General features: G+C 41.3%; 1 protein-coding gene across 2 annotated transcripts in view; it reads right to left on the bottom strand.

Moving 5' to 3' along the window:
• Positions 1–2166: 2166 nt before the first annotated feature.
• MAN2A1 (mannosidase alpha class 2A member 1) overlaps positions 2167–18542 on the bottom strand; it is a 166611-nt gene continuing 150235 nt past the window's right edge. The window contains exons 20-22 of one of the 2 annotated variants that reach the window (XM_032845154.1): positions 17357–17551; positions 6668–6778; positions 2167–4989 (exon numbers count right to left, since the gene is read on the bottom strand). In XM_032845154.1, coding sequence (XP_032701045.1) covers positions 4837–4989; positions 6668–6778; positions 17357–17551 — 459 coding nt within the window. In that variant the 3' untranslated portion in view covers positions 2167–4836. The remainder of the gene's footprint in view (positions 4990–6667; positions 6779–17356; positions 17552–18542) is intronic. The other variant, XM_032845164.1, reaches the window with a different exon arrangement.

An 18542-nucleotide genomic window follows, 5' to 3' on the forward strand; every position in this document is an offset into this window, starting at 1 on the left:
TTGTGACTCAGCAGGTCTGAGGTGGGGCCTGGGATCCTGCATTTCTAACCAGTTTCCAGGTGACATCAGTTTCTCGTCTGAGAACCACAGTCAGTAGCAGGATTCTAGCTCCTGTGACCTTAAGTTGTATCTCCTACTACTGTCCTAGACAGACTGGTGCTAAAACAGTGGCCACATGTTGCTATTTAAATATAAGTAAGCTAAAATAAGATACTCAGTTCCTTAGTTGCACTACTACAATTCAAAGGTTCAAAAGCCATAGGTGGCTTGTGGCTACTCTATTGGACAGTGCATGTATAACGAACTTGCCCTTATTAAGAAAGTTTTATTGGGTGGCGATGCCCCAGGCAGAAGAAAATATTTCTAGTTCTCTATGCTTCCTGTTACCATCTTTCCTTACTCTGTCTTTTCCCAGGAACAATCAAATGCATCCTTTAAGAACTTTTAAGTCTACCTCTTTTATGGAACTTTCCTGGAACTGAAACTGGGTGTGCTGCTTCCTTCAAATCTGCGTATTTGGCTCTTTCCGGCAATGTACTTCTACTGAATTTTGTCCGCCTAGTATTCTAAGTATCCAACTCTTCCCTGGTTGTAGACTCCCGTTTTCTGTGGGTATGCATGTTGGGGACGGAGTGGACTATTTCTCACCCACGTGGTTCTGTGGGATTCCTGTGACCCGAACTCTGCCGTCACCACGGTCATTGGCAGATGAGCCAGAGGACAGTCAGTGACATCATTCCCAGGACATTTGCTGAAAAATTAAAGGTTCTCTCTTTCGCTGGGGTCACCAAGCCAGCTGGATGCAAGTCTGGGCCTGCTGGCAGCCACTGTCCCCTCAAATGCGAAGCCCTTGCCTGGGAATGAGAATCACAGAGAGGAAAGCAAAAGCAGGAGATAAGGACAGATACTGGATGACATCATCTCATACCTGGCTCTGACTGTATTTGGAGGGCTCTATCTATCCTTGACCGTTGCTGGGAACAATAGATTTCCTAGTTTTGCTTCAGTCAGTATCCAGGGAGGGGATTCTTATCTATTACAACCTCTCTCTGGGCATCAGTGCTCTGCTCTGATATATAGCAGCACGGGGCCCTTGCTAATTCTTGGCCACTCCCCTCCTGGCTACCCCTTCAGCCAGCCAGTCCCAATTACACTTCCTTGGTTTCAGTACACAGACTCATAGGAGGCATGCAAACATATACTTACCTTAATTAGGTTTTTCTTTACAAGTTTTAATATTCAAATTATTTTTGGTACACTGATAATCAAATATGATGGAGCCAAAGACAATTTCCATTATCTGCTAATGAAATGTTTACGGATATTTCTCAAGTTTTTACAGTTAGGCATATAGATATTATGAATCGTTAGCCTCTTTCCCAAGTCACCCAAAACAAGCCCAAACTCCCTGGTTAGCATGTATCACTTATCTGGCTAACCCTTAGGAACCTCCAGCATATTTGTCCTTCAGCCATCCCCACCTCCTGGCTTTTGAAGGAACTTCCTGAAAACTACTACACTGGGGGCTGCTTGGGGCCAGCAGGCTGGTGGCATTCCTCCAGGTCCCACTCTTCCAACACATTCTACCTTTTGGATCAGCTCCCAAGGACTTTCTTAGCCTCATTTCTGTCCTGCAGTATATGGAATCTGACCAGAATCTGCTCCTCCAATTGGCTCAGAAGGCCCCACAGGTACCGAACCGTGTTGTTGGGAAGTTTCCTAGACTCCAAACTCAAAGATGGCCCCAAACCCCAACAAGAAACTCACCACCACCCCCGTCTGCCACTTGCTCTCTAAAACCACATTTCCCAACTAGCAGTGGGCAGAAGGTGGAGTGGTTCGTTCCTGAAAGAACAGAAAACAGCCCCTCACTATTCCACCCTACCCCTCAAAATGTATTAATATACGCTGTTGACCAAGTAAGTCTTTTTTTTTTTTTTTAAGATTTTATTTATTTATTTGGTAGAGAGATCACAAGCAGGCAGAGAGGCAGGCAGAGAGAGAGGAGGAAGCAGGCTCCCTGCTGAGCAGAGAGCCCGAGGACGCGGGGCTTGATCCCAGGACTCCGAGATCATGACCTGAGCCGAAGGCAGCAGCTTAACCCACTGAGCCACCCAGGCGCCCCATTGACCAAGTAAGTCTTAAGCAGCACTCTAGAGGACTATGTACATGGTAAGGTTCATCTTTTATTAGAGATCTTATATTACATATTCCCAAAAAGATATAAAATCTTCAAAGAGAAAAATATCAAAACCTATTTGATTCCAAGATAAGCAACATAATCAAAACGAAAGCAAAGATTTTCTTCTAGACAAAGCAATGTGAAAACATTTCGGCACAAGTACAACAAAGACATGGGAACGTAATTACAATGTTTCACAACACATTTTGTAGCATTTTATTTTAATCAGTATTTGAAGAAAACAAGGATGCCAAGTTCTCAAACACTGCAGATATAAGATCAAATATTCAAAAAGAAAAACAAAGATCACAAAAAGGAACGAACTAGTTGCTTAACTGAACATCTGCGATAACAAACATAATAAAACCTAAGCAAACAAATATGCCACCGAGATCACAACTGAAGTGTATGGTTTTTAGTGTGTGCCAGAGACACTAAAATTATTTAATCAGTTCTTGACCACAACCCAAAGCAAAAGCGTCCTCTCTTCATTTCCCTGATGATTTATTCTAAAAATAAAAAGCAGAAACTTGCTGGTTTCAAGAGAATTTCTGCTTTACCTGTGAGCAGCTGGTGGCAACACACACTAAGACCCCGACTGACATGGGACAAATCCATCTCCAACAACCAGAAGTGGCAAAACCACTGTTATTGCATCAAGATTTTTTATTTCAACTGATCAGAATTTCCAGAATGATTAAGCACACCCACTTAACCACAGAACACAGTGAACTCCCAAAGGAAGGTTTTACATTTAAGATGCAAAGAAAATACTGATCTTATTCCTGGGATTTGCTTCTGGCAATCTTAACATCTATAGATGTCCACAAAAAGGAAGTGTGGTTTTTCTTTTCCTTTTAGTTGTTTATCTCCCAAAATGAGGAAGGAAACTTACAGTACATGTTTATTGCATGAAATTACTCCCTTATAATATCTTCATCAACACTAGTATTGTTTCCTTAATTAATAAAGGCGAAAAAAGTTTATGAACTTAACATAACTTAGCAATAATCTTAGGAGCTGCATCTTGATTAAAAAAAAAACAAAACAAAACAGGTGATCACCAGACTACATGGTGAAACAGAAATTAGGTTTCAACTTCTCTGTAAAGATGTTGGACTGGCAGGAGGTAAGAGGGAAGTGTAAAGTCAGAGAATACTAAATTCATTAGGTAACACAGAGAATTTTCAAAAGTGTACATACTCAGTGAATCCTTTCTATCCTAAAACTGAATGTTCTAGATGTTTCTAATGTTGCTTCAACTTCAATGACACGTTAATCATGATCTCAAACAAATGTTATCACACATATTATAATGGCACATAGGCTTGGAACTTCCCTTTGAGGTTAGCATGTACACAAGTTTGGAATTCACTCAACACTCGTGTTCTTCAATAAAATAAATCACGAGCTACATATAATTATGAGCTACATATAAGTGGGTTTCAAAACAGGGTCCCTTTTAAAGCATTCTTTCATTGAGTTACCTCCTGCGAAATGGGACAAGTGTATGGATTTTGCATGTTACAAAATCCTTGCTTCAAGCTGCAGTCTTCCTGGCAGCAGCGTATTGTAATTAACAGTATTTTTTCTTCTTTGTTTTCTGACCTCTCCGTACATTCAAATAGTCAACATGTTTAGAATAACATCACCCACAAATTTAATGAAACAGATCAGAACGTGGCCAGCATTGTCAGGCAAAACTGATAACACGTCATGTGTCATCGAAAGTACCCACTTCCTCCCCACCCCCGCCCTCTCCCCCCTTCCTCAGTCACATGGGACACCAAAAGACTTAACAAGACTTATAAAAAAATAAGGCACATTTATCTTGATATGGTTATTTTTAAAATAGAAAACCCCTCTCCGAACATCTGTATTCAAATGAGCTGTGTAAAAAGACACCTTGTGGTACCTAAAACAGGTTATGGTACCTATGGAATTGCTTCTTCTATTTTAGTGACAATGGAATAAATTGCACCTATCCCACGTTGTCAAGTAATGAAAATATGCCTCTTTTTCTACTATTGCATGATTCAAAATCTGCTATTTCTGGAAATACTTACAAAGGGTGAGAAGGGAGGGGTCAAGTGGTACATTAGAAAAGGGTGTGAAGATCAATGATGTATAGGTATCGTGAGGGTTGATGGATTGCACTTTTCCACATATTTCAATACACAAAATTTTTCCAATGAGTATGAACGACTGCAACCATTTTGGCCATTAGCTTTTACCCCTCAGCCTTTTATTCCATTTTGGTAAAAATGGGTATTTCTGTAAAACTAATGAAGGATCAGCAACATGACTACTTCTAACAATCTCTTCACAACCCCCGACACAGATATAGTTAGTTAGCATTTAACCTGAGATACAATCTGTGGAGAGGTTGTTTTAGACATTTCTTCCTTCATTGTTGCATCGATTCATACTGATGGTGGTGGTTCATGGATGGAACTTAAAAAAAAAAAAATTGGCTATCGCATGGCTTTTTTTTTTTTTTCTTTCTATACTGGTTAAAAAAAAAAAAAAGTAACAATCACAGAATTCATGTCCTCACAGTAGCCTGAAGCTAAAATAATGTGCTTCCTTATTGCACGTCAAACCTAGAAGTGTATAAAAGACAATGCTTCCCAATCCAAATCTGAAAGCCAGGTTCATCTCAACTGGATTCGGAATGTGCTGATTTCCATGGGACTCAAGTTGATCTCACTTATATTTCGGGCGTCTGGAGGTGAATGCATCAAGGATAATGATGAAGGTATGAGACTTGTGACAGTAAACATGCTAAAAAGCTTCTGTACCAAAATCTGGAAAATAAGCAACAAAAAAGTTGCAGTTAGGTCAACTTTGAGGAAAGATTACTGGCACATCTATATATTTTGTCAGTAGAAAACAGTAGAATGAAAACGCGTATTTAGTTTCCTTTTAAAGTCAAAAGAGGAAAGGGAAGGAAATTAGATACAGCTCAGCGTGCTTGGACACACAGACTGTCCTTGGAGGGACACCTAGAAGGACAGCTCGCTCTACTTTCTTCTTCCGAATTTCTCAATAATTTATCATTGTGCAGAGACCACTTTTTCAATAAAAGAAAAAACATCTATGTGCCAGCAAGCTTTAAAAACATCCATATCCTCTTATACTCAACACTTAACACCTAACAGTCATAGTTCTTCTTGTACCCAAAGAGCTGAGAGAAAGGACAGAGGCCTGCTACAAGGAAGGCTGCTCATATCAGGGACTCCCATTTTGAAGGTTGGGGGGCTGGGAAAGTACTACCCTCACCCCATGTCTCTCTGGATCCTATAATCCCCTTAAGACTTGAGGCCTTAACATCTATATACAAATGCTTACAACCAAGTATACGTACAACATCAGTAATAAGGTAAAACGAAAAAAGGAAAAAAAAAAACCATCGGTGCTTTCTTAGCACCAACTCTATGTAGGGCATGATACAAGAAATGGAGCAGCTTATCTACCTAAGTGGATTATGACCCCCTACCACATTTTCTTTTCTATCCTTTTCATATCCGATGCACATTCTAATTTATAGGGTTGGAAGTGAATCACTTGAGTCTGATCTATAGGGTATCTGTAAGGTTTTGGAGAAGAGCTGCCCCATGGGGCAGAGACCTGCCTGTGTGCCATTCAACTGCCTTCTCTGAGCACAACCCGCTCAGAGCCAGAGGCACAAGGCCGGAGGTTCTTTTCCTTCCAAGGAGAGGCCTGTGGGAACTATCAGCAAGACCAGTTCAAAGGAGACATAAAAATGAGGCAACCAGCAGGTCAGCCTGAGGACCCCTTGGACTCCCATGCAAATCTGGCTTGACCAGGAGATCCAGACCCTCGTGTCCCCTGTGGAAACAACTGACTGGAGCTCAGTGAGGCTGCTTCAGGGCTGTGGTAAAACTCCCCGAATGGCCAGAGTGTCACTGCTTCCTGTCACTTCCCTACTGCAACCCCACTTTAGTTATTATAGAACCTGCTTTAGCCCCTTTGAGACTTTGCAGGACTGGATCCTACATGAGCATGTGTGAGACAGGAGGAAGTATGGAGAGAGTGGGTGGGAAGAAGATGCTTTGTCTGTTGGCAATGGAAGGCCTAAGAATGGAGGAGAATGTTGTCCTCACAGGTGCCCATGTTCCAGACACGGATTTTGGATACTGACAAGGAAGAGAGACTGAAGGTGGAGAAAGTTGCTTTCTTTTTCTTTCTTTCTTTCTTTTTTTCTTTTTAAGATTTTGTTTATTTATTTGAGATTTCAGAACTCCAGGATCATGAGCCAAGCCAAAGGCAGAAGCTTAATGACTGGGCCACCCAGGAACCTGAATCTTAAGATGGAGAGATTTGAGCTAATTATATCAGCTGATGGGAATGAGTCGGTGAAGAGGCGATGAAACATTACCTTCTTACTGTCAGAATTATTAGCAGAAAACAAGGATATCAAAGTACATGAAGTCAACAAGCAAAAATCTCTTTTCAGCTCACCTTTCCCTGGGTCGTGGAACAAAGCAGACCCGTGTCTCTGCTAGAGAAGCGGCAGTCAAACCCTTTCCTGTGGAGGATCAAGGCTGCTTCATCGGAATGCTTGCCATCCACCTGCAGATGGGCAGAGAGCGCCAACACGCCACAGTGACATTAAGGCAAATAGCGACACCACCGTATACTCCACCGTCTTGAAGTCAGTGTCCTCCAACCACAAATGCTCACTTTATTTAGCAGTGATGCCGAGAACATTCATTTCCCCTCAGGTCTCACATTCACTGTCATACCTGCTACATTCCCTCTACCTCCCCCCACAAGGAGGCAGAGGACACTAAATTTTAAGGCTCCTTGTTAAGTCACCTCATGCCCTGGTTCCCAGTACAGTCCCTGAGGACCTGGGTGTCCTTTTGTCTACAAGTCACATGCTGTTTTATCAAAGTTTCTTCAAATAAAGCATTTATTTATTTATTAAATTTAAATTCAATTACTTAACATATAATAAATTATTGGCTTCACGTCTAGGTAGAGCTCGGTGATTCATCAGTCTTATATAATGCTCAGTGCTCATTACATCATGTGCTCTCCTTAATGTCTATTTCCCACTTACCCCGTCCCTCCAGCAACCCTCAGTTTGTTTCCTATGATTAAGAGTCTCTTACAGTTTCTCTTCCTTTCTGGTCTGGTCTTGTTATACTTTTCCCTCCCTTCCCCTACGATCCCCTCTGTTTTGTTTCTTAAATTCCACATATGAGTGAGATCATATGATAATTATCTTTCTCTGATTGATTTATTTCACTTGGCATAATACCCTCTAGTTCCATCCACGTTGCTGCAAAGGGGCAAAAAAAGCATTGAATTTTTATTTATTTAGTTTTTAACATATACATCAGCTGAATAAAGTGTGCCTGAATTTAGTCCTTATCTGGACACTGCATGATACATCATCCATCTCAAAACTGAAACACACTTCTTTATTGAATGCTAATTTTTGCTAATTGCATTAAAATTTTTAATCTTTAATGCATTGGTTCATTATTTTTATATAAAAGACATTTAAATTGAATTAGTTATGCTTATCACTTGCTAGGCCAACCACATTTATTAGCTTGATGTATCATTTAAATTCACATTACAGAAGCTATTCTTCTTGTGCAGGCAAAGAGAAAAATACTAAACATGACAAGTCAGCTACAGGGATCAATATACACTTTCTTGCAGTAAAATTTCCTGCATCCATTTAAATAAGGATGCCGTGAGTGCTCTGATTATTTTAAATTACAAGTCTCTTAATAAATTTTATGTTTCCTAAAGGGGGGCAATGTTTCTAACAATAAGCAACACAAATTAAGAATCCTTGGATGAATTAAGAAAGATACAGCTATTCAAAGGAGTTGAGTGTGCTCAGCACTGACGTGTGATGAAAATGATCCCCTTTTCTCCTCTGTGGCCACAGATACACATATGTCCGAGTTCTTAATCATCCTCACTAGGGCATACAGTTTTTAAATGTGCCATAGAGACATCTTTGGTGAAGAGCTGCCAGCATTCTCATCACTGATTTGATTTTAATGTGCCTGAACAATTTAAAGCTGTCCTCACCTCAGATTCTTGGCTGGAATAACCTGCATTATGACATTTCACACTGGTATTTTGTAGTGGTACTGCTACGATTTTGTTTGAAGGGAGAGGAAAAAAGTCATTTAAGGAATTCTGAATCATCACAGGACCAACATGATAAACATAGCAGGTTTAAATCATATGATAAAGATTTCTAATAAAATTTCAATGTGTTTCACACAGTCCCAAAACAGCATGAAAAGAGCACAGTAAAAAAAAAATCCTTCGTGTATCCTATACAAGGTCTCCAGCAGAAAAACAAGGATAATTCTGTCATGTGCTAAGTGTCTAGGCTTAGAATAGTCACTGATTACCTAAGCATCAGTTTGTCTGTCTGCAAAATGGAGTTAATGCAGGTTTCCCTTCTTCCTGGAGACGTGGTGTCTCATAAGACGCTGAAAATACTATTTATGGTGGCTTAGCTTATGAGACAGAAAGTGTTGGTACAGAAGCTGTAGAAAATGGATCCAAACCTTGGCTGGGAGTCAGGCAGCTCAAGATCTAGATGCTAGTTCTGCAATTTCTTAGATGCTTTTAGCAAAACCTGGTTTCTCCTTTATCATAAAATGGAGATGAAATTCAATTGTGTAATAGGGACTCAGCCAAGTGTCTGCAGCAGAGGAAGCCCTGGGTACATTTTAGCTATTATTATTTCTATCAATGGAATCTATCAATTAAGTACTGGTGACTATTTTCCAAACACCTACCAATTAATCAATACTCTCACTTAACTTTTTATTCACAATTTTTCTTTCATGACATCATAACTTTGTAGCTGAGGAATCAGAGACCCTCCAAACTATATGTCAACGATTATGCATCAAAATCATAACAAAGTCACAATTCAGATTCACTATTTATGCGGTCTATTTGTGAGGCTCTTTAAAAAGTCCCTATCATTATAACCAAAGACTCTGGCCATTTTTAAAGATAGATTTATTTATTTATTTATTTATTTATTTATTTATTTGACAGAGAGAGAGAGAGAGAGAGAGAGTGGAAGGCGGCAGAGGGGGCGGGGGGGGGGGGGGGTGGAGCAGGCTCCCCACTAAGCAGAAAGCCTGACATGGGGCTTGATCCCAGGACCCTGGGATCATGACCTGAGCTGAAGGCAGAGGCTTAACCCACTGAGCCACTCAGGCATCCTTTTCTTTTTTTTTAAAGATTATTTATTTATTTAGTTATTTAACACAGAGAGAGATATCACAAGTGGGCAGAGAGGCAGGCAGAGAGAGAGGGGGAAGCATTTGGCCATTTTAATTCACTAGAGCAACATGGCAAACACATGTGCTCTTGAAATAATGAGCGTGTGAGGCCTTTAGCAGACTGGAGGTGACAATAAAAAAAAAAAACAAAGAAGAGGAAAGGAAGCATCTTTGGAATTTTGCCATTAGTTTTACAAGAGATTTAAACAATACGAAAAGTCGAAATTGAATTCATAAAGAGTAATTTTCACTGCTGGAAAAAAAAGTTACACTTTCTCTCAAAACCAAAACTGTATCGCTTTCGTAAGGACCAGAACACCAACTGAAATAGCAATCATCGTGTCCAAGTTTTTAAAAATTAAATATTCATGAAAGTATCAGTTTTCAAGCAAAAATACCTGAGGCAAAGCAGCAGTTTTTCAGTTTCAAAGTCTGTCTTGTCATTTTATTTCCAAGAAAACTGTTTTTCAAAGTAGGGAAACTGTGAATTTAACTTGAATATGCATGCAAGAAAACAGATACCTTCACCAAAAAGATGCTGTTCACTCGAGGAGAGTAAACAGACTCTGAAAGACCTGTTTTCACACTCATTAGTGTATGAGTACTATCCGGACCTCAGGAAAAAACACACAAAAAGGGAAGGGGGTAGGGAAGAAAATTTGACATTGGGCCAAGCACTGTGCAAGGTGAGCTTCAAATCGAGTGTGTCTGTGAAACAGCTCAGATCACAGCGAAGGCTGAATCCCCTCAGGAGGACTCCGGTGTTCCGAAGGTACTCGGAGAATCCACTGTGGAACTAACTTCCACTGGATAAAGCAACCGGCGGCTCTGAGGCTAAGTGGGGCCGGTGAGGTTTCTCTGGTGACTGGGGGGAGTGGAGGGAAGGCGGTGCGGCTGGCAGAATGAAGCCATCGAGGTTAGAAAAAGCTGGATCGGAGGCAAGGTTTGGTTTGGTTCTACCATGAACCAGTCCTGCGTCTGCGAATATGTCATTTAACTTCTCAGAACTCAGAAAACTCGGTGAGACTCCCGAAGCGCCCCTTGGAGGATCAAGTGCCAACCACAGTGACGGTAACAGTAACCGCAGCTAATGCTTTCTGAGCGCTCGCCGTGTGCGGGACCCTGTACGGAATACTTCTCACGGAAGAACTCAATTCCTCTCACAACAGTCTCTGAAACGGGGAGGTGGTATGCAAGTTTGCATTATTACATTTAAGTGCACGTGAACGTCCCAGTCACGAAACATGCCCTCTCATGGTCAACTAGCAATGATCACCGATCCACCCTATCTTAGTCCTTCATCATCCTCCCCGCAGATGGTGGGTGGATCCTTCTAAGGGTGTCCCGTCATGACTGAGTGGTCAAGAGAGAAACAGGCAGAGTATTCCCTAACATTTTCGGCACTCTCGCTTCCCTTTGTTCCCAGAGAAGAGGAGTATGAGGTTCTGGGCGGGGATCTGGAGTCAGCCATGCTGGGGTGCGCCCCTTGGCACGTCATTTATGGGCCGCATGACCTGGGAAGGCTACCTACCATCTCTTGGTCAGCGAGTGTCCTCTTCTGAAACATGGGGGCACGATACTGCCCACCTTCACAGTACTGCTGGGAGAGCTAAATAAGGCTCTCTTTACAAAGAAAACCCTCAGCATAATGCCTGGCATGTAGACAATTTTAGGTACTTTATTAATAACTGCTCAGAGTTTTCAAAAACATATATAAGGAGGGGCGCCTGGGTGGCTCAGTGGTCATGATCTCAGGGTCCTGGGTCCATGCGGGGCTCTCTGCTCAGCGGGGAGCCTGCTTCCCTCTCTCTCTGCCTGCCTCTCTGCCTACTTGTGATCTCCTTCTCTCTGTCAAATAAATAAATAAATCTTAACCCCCCCCCCAAAAAAAAAACATATATAAAGAATACAGGTCAAGGTGACATCAAGATTTATTTTGGGAATAAACTTCAACCTTCAATTAAAAAAATTTCCTACATTTTTACTTCATTTTTAGTAACAATCACCGCTGCTCGTGACTGTTAAGAACTTCATTTGTCAAGCACCCTGTGCTTACTACCTGCCAGACACTCTTCTAAGTGAGTCATTTAATCCCTAGCACATCTCTGAGGTGGGTCCTATTATCACTGCCACGTTGTGAATGAGGCAAGTGGGAGAATGAGGGGCTGTGTGCTAAGGGAACCAGGTGGTAAGTGCAGGTGAGGGCTCAAACAAAGGCAGCAGGACAGTAACAGCTTCACCCTCCTGCCTTCGCCCTGGCTAAGGACTGGTGCTCATGGCAGGGAGGGAAAGGAGAAAGATCACTTCTAATGTAATAGAAGAAAAGCCTACAACCGGAAGGAGCTCACTGTCTGATCTGAGGTTAGAAAAAGGGAGTATTTAATCCAAAGTTCCAGCAGCACTAAAACCACGATTTATCAAAATATACATCAATTCAGAAAGGAAGGCGTGGACACAGTCATTTCCACCCATCCGGCCTGCCTACCCATCCATTCACCCCATTTTAAGCAGGATTTAAGGCCATGTTGAAAATTATCCACACACATGGCAGGGTCTCATAAGCAAAGGAGCAAGCCAGTGTTCCTTTACCAAAGTGGGTGAGAACTCAGAATAGAAAGCTGTGCCGGTCTGGTCTCACACCAAAAGAAACCTGATTTGCTCATTAATAATGCGAGATTCATAGAGAAGTACACTTCTGGAAACTAGTAAATGTTATGGGTGCACACTTTTTTTCTGTAGAAGAGAGAAGCTGTAACTTTGAATACATTCTCCAAGAGAAATGTGTCCCCACCCTCCTCAAAGAATGTCTAAGGTCTAATAAATTACGGCAGAGCTAAACACCTAGTGGAAAAATTTCTCCAACCTGCCCAGATTCCTTGAAAACGACTACCGACATCCATCTTTTCGTGTTATTCTGGCAACTGGAAAAGTGAGAAAATTGCACAGTGTTTTAAGTCCTGAGACAGGAAATAACCAGTAGAAATTCATTTTCCAGGGTATTCATTAAAATGTCCAATAACAGTTATCCTGTTTTGATCAACAAGATAAGATGACAGAAAGAACAGGTAAGGTGAATGGCTGTTCTTAGATATGTACAACAAAGGAAATTTTCTCCACAATTTTCACCTTTCCAGATGCCAGGGAGATTAATAAAGCACCAACCAATTCTTATAAGAGAGGCAAAATGAAGAAATACCTTAAACTGCCTCTTATAAGAAAAGGGGGCGGTATAAACAAGTGGAGAAAGAAAATCTTGTTCAGTAAGTGGTGCTGATGTTGAAATGATTAGTTAACTATCTGCAAGAAATGGTTAAGCAGAATCAGAATAAAATGTCAAAGAGAATAGAGCTAAATGTAATATACAGAGATAGAGGTGGATACAGATACAAAGATACAGATCTGTAAGTGAATTAAATAAAAATACATCTGAACATAAAAGTGGTGGAAATAATCTGGGGGAGAGGAAAAAGGTCGAACAACGTATCATTGTGCAAAACATCAAGGCAGCATAGCTCCATGAAGCCTAATTAAATGGCTTAATCAAATTCCTTCTGGTCCCTGGAATGTCTGCATTCCAGGCTGAACCTATCACTCCAGCCTATAGAACCCCGATCGATGATCTGGCCCCCGTGAGATTCTCCCAGCATCCTCTCTACCAAGACTCCCTTGTCCCTTAATTAATACCCCTTCCTGATGATGGCATGGTTTTCCTGTTCCCGACCACTTCAGTGGTGCTCCTGTTCCCAGTTTTCAAACCTTTATAGAATCCTCTTTTTAATATGTCAAGCTTTTGACAGTACAAGAAAAGGAGGTGGTAAGGAGAAGGGGGGGGCGAGCCTACAGAAGGAGAAGGCTGACAGTTACACTGCTAGACGGGACTGCGCGGGGGCACTCGGCAATGCTGTGAGACACAGTTTAAGAGATGTTTGCTTCCAACTTCAGCTGACTGCAACTATATGACACGCAATCAGTTTTTCTCCAAAAACATACAAAATAAGAGCAAGATATGCTTATATAAAAACATAAACTCATCTACCAAACAGAATAATTCCTGAAAAACTGGATTTGGGAGGAACAGATTTAGTAACTCTTAAGAAGTCCACCACCACCCTCTGAGGCCCTGTCCAGCACCCAGATTCAGAAAACCTGCATGTGGGCCCTAATTCTGCCATTCACTGCTGCGTAATTTTATCTCAGGCATTTAATTTCCAGCTCTTACTTTCCCAATTTAGTAAATGGAGATAACAGTGATTTCTAGAATCATGAGAATTTTAAAAAATTACTAATTCCTAAGTTGCCCCACCCCAGACCTCTGGAATCAGAACTGCAGAGATGGGGAAACCTGTTGAAGTCTCGGTTTCAAAAAATCTCCCCAGTGTGACCCGGACACGTTGACTCTGAGGATGGGTAGTTGGAAATGCTGCAGCACCGTGATGAGTCAGCACACCTCCAGACCCTCGCCCCTCTCACTGTTGCTGGAGCCCATAACCACTTTCTCCCTGAGGAATCAGGCTGCCCACATGAGGTTTAGGACGTGAGGAAGCTTCTGACAATGTGGCCCAGGAGCTGAGCAAGCAGAGGCCTCCTCCATCAGTGAGGCAGGAAGAGAGATGTGACTCCCTCGTTTCCGGGGGGTTCTCAAACATGTTTTTCGTGGAAATACTGGGAGGTGGTAGTTATGAAAATGCTTACTTACACACAGACCAATGCAGAGCTCTGGTCTTGCTTAGAAGCCGAGAGCCATGTTCCTATTATTTCAATGGGAAAAATGCTTTGCAACGTCCAAAGGAACAATTCATGATTGTATGTTTGGAGCTGCCAGCACATAAAAATAGGAACACAATCCAAAATGTTGAGGTCTGGCTTCTGGATTTCTTCCAAGTCATTTTTGTCTTCTTTTAGTGTAACCATGCAATTACACTTGACATCTTTTTAAGCACCAAGCTTTCTTTGATTCAATACCTACATCAGCTTCTTTCAATGATTATTTTCCTATTATCAGAGGTTAAGGGACAGAAAGCAATTCTTTAAAGAAGTGATTTTGAATGGCCAAATCAATCCCCTTGGATTACTGGTGAGCTTTTTAAATAACTGTTAGAAATATGTGCTAAGAGTCAAAGACGAACATAGGAACCGGCACTGATTGATAGGATAATGTGAAACAGCCCCAAATACTGAGTTTGGACCATGAGCCAACATGCTAGTTATGGTTAAACGTTAACATTTCAGCCTTGATTCTTCCTGGCCCAATTGTTAAATTGCTCTCTATTTCCTCTGCTAAAACCCTGGTTTGCCCCTGGGCTGACCAGTACCACAAGCCCCATAGGACACAAACGTATGTTTACAAAGCATTCTGTTTTCAAAGGGCCTTCACAGCATTAGCTTCTGTGTTTCTCACCACAGACCTGAGGCGGTGGCTCTGAGAGCAGCCCCATTTTATAACAGGTAGCTGATTCAGCCCCCTGCCAGCCATCAGGGAGTGGAGGTGGGCCACCACCCAAAGGGCGTGAGGAGCAAGGGGACGCCAAGTGGATACAGTGAGTGAAGGCCAGACCACACAGAGCCTAAATTCTTGAGAGCATAAACCAGTTGAGTAGCAACGGGATTTTTAATCTGGGAAGAGATGAGACTTGGGTGACAGAAAGCTAGGCAACACGCAGGGAGAATGAAAGAAGCAGGTAACCATAGAAAAGAGGTGATATGGAAAACAGGTGCCAGCCCTGGATTATGGTGGGTGAGACCCTACATTTGTTGACTCTAGACAACTGGATCTGCTTCCGGAAAATAATCATGGGAGAGACATCTAGAAACGAGGTGAAGGAACAGTGGCCGCCGTGTGCCCCAGAAGCCCTCAGATCCATAGGCTGCTAACATCCTCTACCATCCATGCCCAGAGGCAGCAGACTGAGGCTCGGAGTCTTTGGTAACCGCCACTCTACCGCCTCGTTCCCTCTGGCTCATGAATTAATAAGAGGAAAACTCAGGGAGGCTATCCATCGCTGGTGTGTTCTTTCCGTGAGTCAAACAGTCGACCCACAAAAAGACTAACAGAATCCTAGAAAGAGCACTCATGAGATTTGCTCAATCAGCAAATTGTGGCTGAGTCCCTTCTATGTGCAAGGCTCTTCTAGGCAACAGAACGATGCAAGGAATCAAAGAAAAGACCAGCTCCCACGGAGCTTCTATTCTCACCACAGCACCCACGTTCAGGCCTTTCTACTTGCTTGTAACACTTCCCGGACCACTCTACCTCCAGAAATCTGCATGGGTCTCTTACTCTCTAACCTCCCTCGGATTTTTACTCCATTAACACCCTTAAGGCAAGGTCCTCTTCTAACCACACTATGCAAACTTGCGTCAACTTCCAGAGCCATCCTTCCCTCCGGCTTTCCCTCCCTGACACTTATCACCATCTAACACGTTATACGTCTCTCTTCTTTATTTTTCTCCCCTCCTCAGGATCCATGCTTCAGAAAGACAGGGGTTATTGTTTGTCATGGGTTTGCCCACAACGGTATCCCTAGTGCCTTTAGCTGTAACTGTAACATAGCAGGCACAAAATTAATCCTGCAGGTTTGTTCACATGATCGAACAAGCCTTCTGACACATGCAGATAGATGCAGGCCTCCCGCGTTCACCTGTATTCATTATCACGGGCCAAATGGCTATTCCTACAGAGTTAGGCCTAAGTTCTTTCTCTTGGTCACTACAGTTTTAAAAGCCCCGTATGTCCAGATTTGCAGGCATTTATCCTTACTTTGGTTTGCTTTAGTTCTTTGTGCTTAAACGAAACATTTTTCTCTTCTTACATGGTCTTCAAACGTGAACATTCTCTTTTTTTCATACTCGGGCCATTTATCACATTCCCTACAGAATCCCTAAGCACTTACTATTTCCAGCCATGCATATGTCAATTCACAGTATCAAAACAGCTCCACGAAAGACAAAAATGATGTCAAATGTCTAATTTTTATTCTTTTCAAATGCAATCTCTGACTTTTAAAAGTTGGCATACATGTAAACAAAAGCAGTCTTAACTGAATAAAAATTCCGGATCTAATAAAGCCTTTCCCTCTCTTCTTCTAGTCCATCTCTAGATGTCTTTAAAGAGTTTGTTTCTCAATGCAAAGGTCTGAGTTGCAGTGACTTTCAGGAGAAAGATATCAATGTACAAGTCCTCTGATAGAGAAATAATTAAGTGCTATGCTTCTTAATTCTCTAACTCCTCAAGAAACACTGGCTAACAAGCAGAAATGAATGGAAAATGCCAGAAGAGCTGACCTTAAGGCCTGTTCTCCCACCTACTATTATGTGACCCTGGGGCCAGAGTTTGCTTTCTTATCTATAAAGAGATAATATTCCCTAACCAAATGAAAGGGAGAATGATTTTACCTAAAGGTCAAGTCCTCTTAAAGGCTCCTTGAAGCATAGTAAAACTCACAGTATGGTTAACCCTTGAACAGTGCAGGGGGTTAGGGGTGACAACCCCCCTGCCCCCTCCCCGCAAGTCAAAAATCCACTCAGGACTCTGACTCTCCCAAAACATAACTACTAATAGCCTCCGCTTGATTGGAAGCTTTACTGATAACATCGACAGTTGATCAGCACATATTTTATATGTTATATGTATGTTACACTGTATTCTTTTAATGAAGTAAGCTAGAGAAAAGAAACTATTCAGAAAATCATAAGGAAGAGAAAATACATTTTCAGTCCTGTACTGTGTTTATCGAAAACAACCTGGGTAAGCCGACCAGTGCATTCCAGCTCCTCCTGTTCAAGGGTCAGCTGTATTTCTTTCTGCTTCTTATCCCCTTATATCAAATATATTATAAAAAGTAACTCTTTATAGATACATTTTGGGATATACCTTTGACTGTATTGTCCTCAGATTAACGAGATGAATGTCACAAGGCAAAGACGACAGTAACGGAGAGAATTCACCTAGCAGCTGAAGGGTGGGCACGGGGATCTTTTCTGTCATTGTAAAGACAGGATGATTCAGGAAAAAGGAAGTTATGTGGCTAACGAGAGAAGGATAACTGACCGACTTCTTTTCTTCTTCCTATCAAGAAAAAACAGAAATGCTTAAGTGTTACATATTTGCAGTTTTCACACTATTAATGTAATTACCCAACAGGTTTAAATAGAAAAGAAATATAAGCAGTTTATGTTTAATTTTATTATATTTTGGAACTAACAGTCTTAGCCAACACAGAGATTACCAAGTTCATCTGTAAGCAATATAAGAAAATGAACAGTGTCCACTTAGCTCATGTTTAGAAAGATCTTTTTTCCACTGTTTTAGTACTAAAAATCCTAACAACGTTTTCCAAAAAAACATTTTAGGATAAGGTATAATGTTTTATGGAAACTCTTTCTCAACCTACCACAAAATTCTTAAATAGACGGGTTGGGATATTCATACATCTTGCACACCATCAAACGTGATCTCTTCTTCCTTGGGTTTTACCCAGCATATTCTCATGGTTTCATTTATACTCAACTAGACCATAATTCTTGAGGCGATCCAAAGCTATGCTCTATACATGTTACCCAATTATAGGATTTTTTTTTGGGGGGGGGGACTCTCAAAATAAATAAGGTTTTTAAGTAGCACAATGAGTATTCCCAGATCATCTGTTAAATTTGGTAAATCACAGCCACTGAACAGGAACTGTTTAAATTATGTTATGCAATAGTTAGTACATATTTACCTCATACATAATTATTCACTAGAATTTAAAAAGTATTTTAGTCATTGCTATGGTATATACTTTCAGACAAGTGGTTCAGCATGTTCAGATATTAAATAAGCCTGCCAGGGCTGGGGATAGGCATATGGTAGATGACACACTCAATTAATTAAATCAATGACTAAGTAGAACCTTAACCAATAATGCCTAAGGTATAAGAGAGCACACATAGAAAAACACTGAGAAGAAAATAATTTATGTAGAAAGGTTTTTTGATCAACAGTGACACGTGGAACAAATTTAATTTTGTATCTTATTTTTAAACTGTCCATTTCACTGATATCCTCTGATTTTGCATCC

Source organism: Lontra canadensis, unplaced genomic scaffold, assembly GCF_010015895.1.
Source record: "Lontra canadensis isolate GAN:19392208 unplaced genomic scaffold, GSC_riverotter_1.0 scaffold4, whole genome shotgun sequence".
Taxonomy (NCBI): Eukaryota; Metazoa; Chordata; class Mammalia; order Carnivora; family Mustelidae; genus Lontra; species Lontra canadensis.